Source organism: Cibotium barometz, chromosome 27 (genome assembly GCF_041138505.1).
Source record: "Cibotium barometz isolate CiBa-2024 chromosome 27, ASM4113850v1, whole genome shotgun sequence".
NCBI classification, from domain to species: domain Eukaryota; kingdom Viridiplantae; phylum Streptophyta; class Polypodiopsida; order Cyatheales; family Cibotiaceae; genus Cibotium; species Cibotium barometz.
Genome location: NC_141072.1, coordinates 29,689,161 through 29,701,741, shown reverse-complemented (window position 1 = coordinate 29,701,741; position 12,581 = coordinate 29,689,161). Strand labels below are relative to the sequence as shown.

The following is a 12,581-nucleotide window of genomic DNA, read 5'->3' as shown; positions in this document are numbered from 1 at the left end:
ACAAATGTCATAACTCAAAATTTTCATCCAGTCCCTTGTTTCTTAAAAAAAACAGTATCACTCTGGACTCTCCGTTGAGACCAGCTGGTCAGCCAACGAGATCCAGTAAGAAATTACAATAATCATTTGTCCATCATACAATCTTCCACGCCATACGCATAGGTGTCCTAAGCACCGCGAGCCCGTGCATCGCCTGGTCAGAACCCGCGGGGATCCTCCTTCGGTGTCCTGGCACTTCACTCAGGGACCGCTTCGTCGGTCCTTGTCCATCATACCGGAAGCGTACCATTTTAACCGTACCAAGGCTAGTCAAGACCTGGGCAGGCTTTGCCGCACGTGAGCTGTCCTTTGAACACTCCCCGCCAGCTATTGCAACCAAATTTCCCTTACAAAAACACATACCAAATGCTCCCTCCACAGCATTCTGGCGTAAGACAGTCCTTTAAGAAAACAGGGTTTCTATGCAAGTTTTCAGTTTGATTTTCTTTTGAATACAATGAGTATATCTTAAATCAGTATCCCCAAAACTTCTTGATCATAATTCTTAATTCCATAATAGATTTTCTTAAATTCTGTAACCTTGATCGGCAAATCAATTTGATTGGTCTCAAACTTAGTTTTAGGTTTGGCAAGAGTTTTGAGTGTATTTTCCTGAACTGGTCACATCTTCTTTCCTCAAAACTGACGAAGAGTTTGGTCTTGGTCATAATCTGATTCAGGATTCGAGTTTGATAAAATTTTTCCTGAACAATCTTTCTCGAAAAAGGATGATATTTCAATTACTATTTTACTGAATTTCATTCATTGAATATTCACTTAACTAATTTCTAAATTAATTACAAATTTCGATGAGAAATAAATTAATCATTTATCTGAATATTTCAACTTCGATAGATTTTTTGAAAATCGAACTGACGTGATGAGACCGGAATGTGAGCCTTTGTCGTGGGCGCAAAGTGGTCTCATAGTATTCGAGAACTTGGGTATATCTTGGATGAGCTTTGTTTGCATCTTTTCCTTGATCGAGAGCCATTTATATGGACACTGTGCAACTCAGGACAACTGCAATGCAAGTAGGGGCGAATGTGACACACCTATGAGTATGCAAGGCACAACCGGACATCAAATAGCAACCAACAAGAAAAGTCGAACAATGCAGGTGACAGTGGAAATGATGGTGGCGATGGTGATGACATGGCAATCGAGTACAAGTGGTCGATAGCATTACTACTGGCCGACTAGGAGCATTGGCATATATATATGTATACGTGGGTAGCCAAATCATCATATTCATGTCTCTTGAGTGTTGCTTCACAAAGCATTTCTCTGTAAGCGAAGTGCTAGCCAAGAGTGTACAATAGGTCGCAGGGCTATGATATGACGTTTTCATTCTCAACCACATCTTGTACTAGAATTTGAGTTGTATTACTTCTTTCTTATACACATTATAGAGAAACAGTTTAGGACGTGGGAGTTAAAGGTGTGATTCCGCCGTACTCTTCTTTCTTATACATATTATAGAGAAACAGTTTAGGACTCTTGTGGGAGTTAAAGGTGTGATTCCGCCGTACTCTTCTTTCTATCTCTGGATAACCCTAGCACATCGGCACAAGTGTTCTACAATACACCTACAAAGATGGGGGCCTTAAATGGTGATTGGCCCAATACTGTGTTCTGTGCATAATCCCTAATCTCTTCTCTCTCTCTCTCTCTTCCATTCTCTCTAGCCAAATCATCAAATTAAAGCACTCCTGAATCATCATTAAAAGCAGTCGACAATGTTGCTCCTCTCCAAGCTCAACCCACTGGGGGCAGGGAGAGGCCATGGTTCGCCCACAGGCAAGGAATGACCTTGGTGTCCATCGGCTGAGGTGAGTGGGATTTGAACTCGAGACCCAAGAGTTAAAATACTTACCAACTCAATTTGTCTATGAAGCCTTGGACTTGTTTGGATCCAATTTTAAAGATGTGGCAGGGCAAAATGCCACAAAATGTTGCTCCAAAGTCCTTTTGAAAGGACTGCAATCACTTGTTGCTCATGCTGACCACCTTAATCTCTCATGTTGACATCATAACCTTTTCAGCTGCCCTACATCTGAATGATCCTCGATGCTCAGCCCTTGAGAGCCCGTTGCATTTATGACCCAGCTGAGGGACTGCCCGACTTGTTGACTTCGTAATGGGAGAAGCTTCTTGTACACTTGTCATCCAATCACCAGAAGTCATTTGATGGCTGTGTCTCTGCCCTCCAGCATGATTTGCCCTCTTTAATCTCAAGGCATGGGTATGAAAAAAACAATCCCTACTGCTTTAAACCAAGCTTTCATGAGTGTTGTTTACATAATCAACATGCTGAAGAGAGCACATACACCTGCATTTCTGGCAGTATCTTCATGATGCCCTGGCCTATATCAACTCCCAAAAATTCACACATGGAAGAGGCACTTATGATTTACCTCAATCTTAAGTGTAATCAAGGTGTATTGTAGCTAACCCTTCCTCTAATTCCAACCCTGTATATGACAAATCCTCATAGGCTGCATAAATGTTTGAAAGCAATACATATGCTAGCGTGTTTTCTGAATCCAACTCAACAGCATGCTCTGCAGCATCCCTTCCTCGCCTTACATCATTATGAACTTTGCAAGAACCAAGCAGAACTTTCCAAACCACCACATCAGGTTGGATTGGGATTTCATTAACAAATTCCTCAGCTTCTTCTATCCTTCCCACTCGACCAAAAAGGTCGACAATACACGCGTAATGATCAAGACCTGGTGTGATGCCATAAAACTTTTTCATAGAATCAAAATACTCCAAGCCCTCCTCAACAAGTCCAACATGGGCGCATGCAGAGAAAACGCCCACAAAGGTGACACTGTTGGCCTTTATCTCTCGTGTTTGCATCTTTCGATAGACCTGTAGGGCCTCCTTCCCATAGCCATGCTGGGCATATCCTGCAATCATTGCATTCCATGAGATGAGATCCTGATCATGGTGTTTTTCAAAAACACTCCAAGCATCCGCCATGTTCCCACACTTGCTGTACATGTGGACTAGAGCATTTTCAACTGCGCACTCTGAATCATATCCACCATCCACCACAGCCGCATGAATCTCCTTACCTTGTGCAAATGCTGCTAGACTGGAACATGCACCAAGGACAGCACTAAAAGTGAACCCATCAGGTTTTACCATGTTTTCCCTCATCTGATGATAAAGAAGAAGAGCCTCCTTACCCAAGTTACATTGCACATACCCTGTGAGCATGGTGTTCCATAAAGCCAAATCTTTCCTGTGCTGTCTTTCAAATGCACTCCTTGCCGCCTCCACACTGCCACACTTGTTGTACATACCAACAAGGCCAGCACCTACACCAGCTTGTCCCTCTATGCCATATATAATAATACTACTATGAATTCCCTGACCTTGCCCAAGGGCTGCTGGCCTACAACATGCACTAAGAAGAGTATTGAAGGTGAATCTGTCTGGTACCAAATTGCCCCCCAGCATTTGTTGATAAAGTTGGAAAGCCTCCTTGGCATGCCCGTTCAGGACATACACTGAAAGCATTGCATTCCACGTGACCAGATCCCGGAAGGGTAACTTGTCGAATACCCTCCGTGCGTTCTTGATGCTCCCACACTTTCCATACATATTGAATAGTGCGGTTCCAACTAGAATTTGGGATTCCAAACTATGAGAAATAATGCTCGCATGGATATCCATGCCATGCAATAGAGATGCCAAGGCAGCACTTGCACTGAGAGCATTTATGAAGGTGACATGATTTGGCTTCACTTCTTGACACTTCATTTGTCCATAAAGACCGAGGGCCTCACTGTCATGCCCACTCTCTGCATATGCTGTTATCATGGCATTCCACAAGATGACACTTCGGGGATGTATTTTCTCAAACACGCTCTGTGCATCTTCAGCAGTTTCGCACTTGCCATACATCGTGACAAGGGCAGCACCAATCGCGATATCCAATTCAACTCCACTCTCAACAATGCTAGCATGGAAGCTCAAACCCTGTACGACCGCAGCAGGACTGCAACATGCACCAAGAACAGTTACGAAAGAGACATGGTTGGGCTCCACATCATTCTGCTGCATTTGCAGATACAGCTGAATAGATTCATGGAATTTGCCAAGATGAACGTATGTCGCGATGAGGGTGTTCCATGCGATGATATCTCTCGTTCCCATTCTGTCGAAAAGCCGCCTCGCACTTTCCAGGCAACCACATTTCCGATACATGTTGATGAGTGCAGTTCCTAAAATAACATCTGCTTCAAAGCCATATTCAACAACAGAGGCGTGGATCATCTCACCTTGATGGAGAGAACTTGCAGTTAGGATGCTGACGAGAGTGATGTTATTCGGTTTGACTCCTGCCTTATGCATTTCTTGATACAGATGGATGGCTTCCGAGTGATAACCATGCTGGATGTGGGCATCCATGATAAGGGTCCATGTGATGACATTCCGCACCTGCATGCGATCGAAGACCGACTGGGCATCCATGGGGTCACCACAGTTACCATACATTTTGATGAGAAGGTTGCCTAGAAACATTTTTCTGTCAAGTGCACTGCAAATAATATGGCTATGGATTCTTCTTCCATCAGTGAGGGTTTTTCCACGGCTGCATTCGCCAAGGAGAGAGGCAAATACTGAGAAATCTGGTTGCAGTTCTTTCTGGTCCAGCATGTGAAGGGTTTCCTTCAATTTTACATTATTTTGCAGAAAGGGTTTCAGTGCAGAGGAGAGCTTATTATGTATAGGTGGAGCTTCTGCGTCATAGCCATAGCCTTCCTTGCGTAGTGCTGTAGCAGCAGTGCGAGCTTGAAACCCTAAAAGATTATGTATGTCAAGGGCAGTGTTACATGTGCAGAAAGGGTTGCCGGGTTTAAGCTTCACTGTGAAGCACAGCGTCTGCATCGACGCTTCAAACTCATTCGTTGAACACTGAATTATAATCTCCTTGCTATGTTTGTGATCTTTGGATCCCAGTGCTGTATCCCAGTCAGATATTGTAATTTTTGTCTCTCTTAATTAATTCTTGAGCTTGTTGGTAAATAAATAAATAAATAAATTAGCATCTATATTTAAAATCAAATAAACGATTATTTTAATAATGTTTTGTTTCTTTTTTTTTCTTTTTGGGATCTTTGTGCTCATGTGCGTGTGTGCTTTTCATCTGAACCCAACACCTCATGCATGGGACTTCAACACCTAACCACTAGGCTTTGTCTCCATTGGCAATGTTTTGGACGTAAAAAGACTCATCTATTACATATTAACCATGGACAACCAAGGCACAAGGAGAGGAGAGAAAAAAGAAATTATGGATTTCTAAAGAAAAAGAGAGAAAAATCTCATCGATTTAACCCTTTGTATTCCGGCTTCCATTCTTGTGTTTTGCTTCTTAATGTCTTTTACATACCGCAGCAATGCGCGGGTTGAGTACTAGTCTCTCTTTTGAAAAAACATACTTGTTGCCATGTTCAAGTTCCATCTCAACTACTACTAATCGCTCTCTATGAGAAAAACATACGGTTTTGGACTCTTGATAAGGGTGTCACTCCATCTCCCCTCTAGGATATAGCCTAGGGAGGGAGAAAACTAGTAGATCCACTCTTTTATGTGAAACTCACCCACCATGTTGTTGGTTCATCAATCCTCTCTTCTCTTGTTGGTGGGATTGCCCATATAATTGGGGAGCATGAGAAGTGCCAGAGCTAGAATGTGAATCACTGGTAATTCTTGCCTACCTTCCAAGATAGATTTGTAAAACTAAACTTATAACGTGATGGGAGTTGTATGAGATTATTTACTTTCGTGAACCTCAAGCCAAGCCTAAGGTTATATGTGGGAAAAAGCCATGTTTTTCTTGTTGAGAATCAAAGAGCCCAAAAAACATGGGACCAAGTCTAATGTGCTAGAAGTTGTGTGATATTGTTTGCTTTTGTGAACCTCAGGCCAAGCCGAAGGTTAAAGTCTATATATTAGGAAAAAGCCAAGTTTTTCTTGTTGAGAATCAAAGAGCCCAAAAACGTGGGACCAAGCCTAATGTGCTAGAAGTTGTGTCAGAGTATTTGCTTTTGTGAACCTCAGGCCAAGCCTAAGGTTAAAGTCTATATATGTGGAAAAAAGGCAAGTTTTTCTTGTTGAGAATTAAAGAGCCCAAAAACATGGGACCAAGCCTAATGTGCTAGAAGTTGTGTGAGATTGTTTTCTTTGAACCTCAGCCCAAGCCTAAGGTTAAAGTCTATATATGTGGGAAAAAGACAAGTTTTTGTTGTTGAGAATCAAAGAGCCCAAAAACATGGGACCAATCCACTCATAAGGGTGTTTTGTTTTGAATAGCAAAGAACCAAGTGTCAAAACACTAAATCAACTTCTACTCTTGTTTCCTTTAGTATTTCTTTTTCATGAGAGAGGAGGTGGTGGTGGCATTTGAAGTTACTTTCTTCAACTTTTCTTGGTGAGGATTAAAGAGAATGTGGGGGAGAGGGAGAGATTGAGTTCCTTGCAAGCAAACACACACACACATAAGAGAGAGCAAGACACAAGCAAGACACACATAAGAGAGAGCAAGACACAAGCAAGAGATGTATGGTTGAATTTTCTTCTATTATCTTCTCTTCTCTACAACCATAAACTAAAAAGATCTATAAGGGAGAGTACTCTCCTAATATAACATATAATTGTCGATCCATAGTATGAACCTGACAATATGAGCTGGTGCTATAACTATGCCTTACTTTAATAATCCAAATATGGCTATTATACAACTTGTCATCCACTGGCAACATATCAACCATAATCTTACCAACCATGCCAATAGCATAAGTGTGGAAGCTATCACTTAGGCAGATCATCAATGTCCGCAGCACTAGTTGATCTCAATATCTCAACACTCCCCCTCGAGCTCAACTCTACACATTGTTCTCCAAGTAAGCTCCTAAACTTGTGGAGATTCTTTGACCTAATGCCTTCGTGAAGATGTCAGCCCACCTATTCCTCTATGGTGCTAATATACAATAGACCTACATCACTTGTTAGAACCTTCTCCCTCACAAAGTGATAATGCACCTCAATGTGCATGGGTTACTTGCCAATTGTACGCTACTCATGTTGTCACAATAAATGATAATGGCCCTATCCACGGGCTCACCCATATCACTAGTAGCTTTTGAAACCTAGCTACCTCACATAGCAACACCCTATATCTATCTCTATACTTAACAAGACAACTGTCTTGCTGCTCCTAAAACTCATACCAACACTTCTAAAAGAAAACATAAATCCACTAGTAGATCTCCTGTCTGTGACACTACCAGTCCAATCAGCATCTGTGTACCCATGTAGCTATATCTCTATGCCAACCTCTTAAAAAAGTCCATAGTCAACTATGGACTTTATGTACCTGAGAATCCGTCTAGCCACGTCCAAGTGTGGCTTCTTGGGAGCCTACATAAGCTAACTCACAAATCCAAAAACATAGCTCAAGTCTAGCCTAAAAATGGTCATGTACAGATCAAGCTACCCCCATCACTATCCACTATACAGGTGTACACAGTGGGGTTCTCCAAAGGCTCATTTGTATCTACAAGAAGCTTTGTGTTTTGCTCCAATGGCACTGAAATAGGCTTACAACCTATTTCAGTGCCATTGGAGCCATTTCAATCCAAGTATGGTATGACACACTTACAGCCTATCATACCATACTTGGACAACATGTCCAAGCCATATTGCCTTTGTAACTAGGTGATATCACAACTCACCCAAATCCTTCATCTCAAACTTCTACTTCAAAAGCATCATGACATCATGTATATCAGTTTAGCACTATCACTAGTGATAATCAAGTCATCCACATAAATGACTAAGAGCATGATCTCAAATAAAATAAAGTGAAAAATCTGCATTAGATATCTAAAATCCAATGGTAATAAGATACTCCTACTCCCTGATCTTGTTTGATCATGCTTTAGGTGCTTGCTTCAAGCCATACAAGGCTTTACGTAGCTTGCACACAAAACCTAGGTGTGCATCACTCTCCTAACCTGGTGGCTACATCATGCATACTTCTTCTTGCAAATTACTATACAAGAAAGCATTCTTTACATCCATTTGATGTAAATACCAACCCTGCCGTGGTAACAAGATAATCCCCGATCCTGTTTGACCATACTATATGTGCCTGCTTCAAGCCATACACGGCTTTACCTAGCCTGCACACAAAATTTGGGTGTGCATCACTCTCATAACCTGGTTGCTACATCATGTATGCTTCTTCTTGCAAATCACAATACAAGAAAGCATTCTTTACATCAGATGTAAAAATCAACCCTTCGCCATAGCAATGACAGCTCTCATTGTTGTCATTCTTGTCGTAACAGTGCTGAATATCTCCTCATAGTATTCAATGCCATAGGTATGTGCATAACCCTTGGTAACCAATCTAATCTTTGATGGTATGTAACTGAATGGCATCAATGTGACAATAATAGATGTATACATTATGGCATTTTATATTGTAAATGCTGGCATAATGCTTACTTGCATATAATGCATCATAGAAGCTTGTATGAACCCTAAGTTGTAATAGCATTTCATTCCTCATTAGAGAAACCATAGAAAGGAGTAGTGCTTTGAGCCATAGCTTAGTAGTAGAAGGCAAAAGAAGGAGCACTTACTTGATTTGCTCATTGATGGGTCAACCTTACACAGGCAACAAAGAAGCTCTAGTGAGCCAAATATTGAGAAGAACTCAAGGGGACTTTGTTGATCTGGTTATAGACCTCTATAAAGGATTTAAAGATAATGCTAGTTAGGGTTTCAACGCTAGAATGAAGATTACATGCAGGGAGGGAGAGGTGTGTAGAAGGAAGATGTTGGGAGGGATGCTTTGATGACAGCCTTACAAGAGAAAGAGAAGCTCTGGTGAGCCAAAGACGCAGAAGAACTCTTTGTTTTGTTCAGTAATGGCAATAGCCTCATAGGTGACAGAGAAGCTTTGATGAGACAAAGACTGAGAAGAATGCTTTGATTTACTCATCAATGATGACAAGCTCATAGGCTACAGAGAAACTCTAGTGAGACAAAGATTGAGAAGAAGTCAAGAGGACTTTATCAATTGGGTTGAAGACCTCCACAAAGGGTTCAAAGACAATGCAAGGTGGGGTTTGTTGCTAGAATAAAGAGTGCATGCAAGTAGGGCTCTGCAAAAGGAAGATGTTGGGAGGGAGAGGTGTGTAGACGGAAGATGTTGGGAGGGATGCTTTGATGACAGCCTCACAAGAGACAAAGAAGCTCTGGAGAGCCAAATACTGAGAAGAACGTTTTGTTTTGCTCAGTGATGGATAGCCTCATAGGTGATAAAGACTGAGAAGCTTTGGTGAGATAAAGACTGAGAAGAATGCTTTGATTTGCTCAGTGTGATGACAACCTCATAGGTTACAGAGAAGCTCTAGTGAGACAAAGACTGAGAAGAAATCAAGGGGACTTTATCAATTGGGTTGAAAACCTCCACAAAGGGTTCAAAGACAATGCAAAGTAGGGTTTCGGTGCTAGAATAAAGATTGCATATAGGTAGGGAGAGGTGCAAAAGGAAGATGTTAGGAGGGATGCTATTATAATGGAAACATTGTTGCTTTGTTGTGCTATTGCTATGGCAAAGCAAAGCTATGCAAGTTTTATTTACCTGCTATGGCTTGGGGAAACTTTGCAAGTTTCAGAGAGTGGCTATGGTGAGACAAATCTTGGAGGGATTAATTAGGCTTAAAGTGGCAAGATGAAGCTCTTGATGCTAGGGATTTGTCATCGCTCATCGCTCCCCCTTACACTCCCCCTCATGCTTAAGGGGGGAGATTGGGGAGTGCCATGTGGCTAAGCGAGGCAGCCATGTGGCATTATGGATAGATTAGTGTGAATAATAGGATGGATTTCTCTAGCTTTTTTTGTCTCTCCACTCTTTCGAGCCCTTCACACACCACAATGTTATGGTGTGGATCTCTCACCCAAATAGGTTCTTCTCTAAGACCAGCCTCTCTCCACATGCTTGGGTGGAAAACTGCATTCCAAGCTATCAAACATCGCACCATAGTAGTGAAGTGCCTCCACAAACCTCTCCATGAAAATAGACTCTTGCTCCATCACCACCTTGATCTACAGTCCTAAGATCCTCAGCATGCACAATGCCTTGTCCACCTTTGTGCCCATATTTGTTCTTGTTTAAGGCTGCTCCATTCAATTGGATTTGATATGTAGAGCCCTTCCATTCAAAAATGGATTCACTTAGGGTTTGATTCCCAACACCATCTAATAGTTTTGTGAGTAAGCTGTGGGTCAGGGTTTCTATCCTCGAGCTGAGATGAGCCACCATCAAAATTTCCTCTAGATGGTATGCTTTCACCCTTTAATATGAGGTAGTGTATTTGTAGCATAAATCTCACTACCACTACCTCACCTGTCTTCTCACCCGCATTCTCTAGCCTAGGCACTAGAGGGTGGTGGAGCTGAAAGGGTATGTCCAAGGTCTCAACCTCTTTGGCTAGCACATCCTTTCTTTGATTGATGATGGTGATCCTCAAGTGAGGTGGCCCCCCTACTCTTGTGGTCCAACATCTGTGCAAGAGAGCCACTCACCATTATATGGCCTCCTCTGATGCCCCCAAGTCTATGATGATGTGTGCCAAATTCTCCCCCCCCATGGCATCCAAGATGGAGTGTTGATAATGGTGAAAAAAAAAATTGACGTGAGGGCAAAGGCTAAAAAAGATTGGCAAAGAGGTGGTCAGAGGATGTAGGGATCTGGGTGCAGTTGAGAGGAAGGTTAGAGAGCATGGGGAAGTGGGTTCAGCCGAGGGATTTGTAGAGGCTATGCTAAAATTTGATAATTTTTGCCATCCATGAAGTTGGTGGCCACTCTTTGCATAGGGTCTCCTGTGAGGGGAGAGAAGCAAGGAGGCAGAGCTACTCTTGTAGAGATTAGTGTACTCCATCTAGCAACTTACAATAGAGTTTGCACACTTGAGAAGAAGTTGAATGAGGAGGAGACCCCTCTCACTTGACCTTAGTTCTTCAACCCAATTTTATAGATGGTGAGATGATAATGTTGCTAATGATAATGATGATGATGATACATGGGATCCCATTGCAATGCACTGTCGTTTCTGTTACTCTTTGCAACCAAGTGGCATTGATTTTTTAAGTCGTTCTTGGTGGATCAAAAATTTATGGCTTTGAAAGTGTTAAATTTGCAGCATTGTGATGAGCTATGGTGGATCAAATGCAAGAATCAACATAATTAGCAAGTGATTAGATGATGATTAAGATGAGATTAGTGAGCAATTAATCTAATAGCTTAATGTAGGCATGGATACTCAAAAACTAGCAAATTCTCATTAGGCCAATGCCTCGATTTATAGGTTGTACATCCACAAGATGCCAAGCATCTAATCATCCCACTGATTTCTCCTTGATTTGTGCCACCTCCCCTACATCTGGGGGGCACCTTTTCCTAGAATCTTTCCACACCCCTATATTCACTCATGCTACCCTTGATTCCCTCATCAATAGATTCCTCTCACCTCTTCACTACTACCCACTTAATTTTACAAGCTCCCTTTTACAATCTCTTGCTAAGGACTTGTTTCCGCACACACCCATTCACTTGCATATTTCAACACCTCCCCTCTCGAGTGAATAATTCTAGCACACCTCCCCTCAAGTGAATAATTCTAGCAAACCTAGACACTATACCAAGTTTTCCTCTTACTTGGTAGCCTGCACGACCAGTGCCTCAAGTCCCTAACTCATAGTCCTTGACACTCTCTCTCTATGTGTCCAAGGCTACTACTACAAGTGCCCATGACCTTGACTAAAGTGCTCACATATACATCTACCACATGGCCTACATCATCGGTGGCTTAGAGGTGGTTTTACTCTGTTGGGGTAGGTTACATTGGGTTCTGGGGTTTCTCTCTCTTTCTCTCTCAGAAAGGATGTCCTAACTCCTCTTCCTTAGGAGTCTCCATGAAGTTTGCCGATGTCGATCCTTCTTCATTTGGTTTGCTGTAGCAGTCTCTAGCCATATGTCCTGGCTTCTCACAGTTGTGGCAAGTGAAGGTCCTTCCTCCTCCCCTACCTCTTCCTCGTCCTCGTCCTCATGAGAGTCCTCCTTGGGTGTAGAATGCTCTCTCCAGCTGTTGGGTCCAACCCTTTCTGCTCTAGTAGAGCTCCTTCTATCTCATGCAGCTTCAATTCTGGTACATTCTTTAAGGTTGCCACAATGTTCTCATATTCTTCTTTGTCCAAACTCTTCAGAAGCACTACTAGTGCCTCATCATCCTCTATCTTCTTCTCAATGGTGGCTGCCAATTGTTGCTTAATGCTTTTGTATTTCTTCAAGTGTGTGGTTAGAGGTTCACTTTCCTTCAGATCAAGTTTGTAGAATTGCATTAGCAGATTTATCTTTGAATTTTTTTGCTTGAGTGCCAAATAATTTGTTAAGTTCATCCCATCCATCTTTAGCCCGTTGTATCCTTGCAATGTGCTGAATGATT

General features: G+C 42.1%; 1 protein-coding gene across 1 annotated transcript; it reads right to left on the bottom strand.

The window, feature by feature from the left end:
• Nucleotides 1-1,737: 1,737 nt before the first annotated feature.
• LOC147623267 (pentatricopeptide repeat-containing protein At5g27110-like) lies at nucleotides 1,738-5,054 on the bottom strand. Its single transcript, XM_086821366.1, has one exon. It carries the CDS (start codon nucleotides 4,945-4,947, stop codon nucleotides 2,464-2,466), a length of 2,484 nt encoding a protein of 827 aa, XP_086677492.1. The 5' UTR covers nucleotides 4,948-5,054; the 3' UTR covers nucleotides 1,738-2,463.
• Between the last annotated feature and the right edge of the window lie 7,527 nt (nucleotides 5,055-12,581).

Bases quoted from the DNA above. Each gene is read 5' to 3' on its own strand.
- LOC147623267 (XM_086821366.1), bottom strand. From the start codon at position 4,947: ATGCAGACGCTGTGCTTCACAGTGAAGCTTAAACCCGGCAACCCTTTC.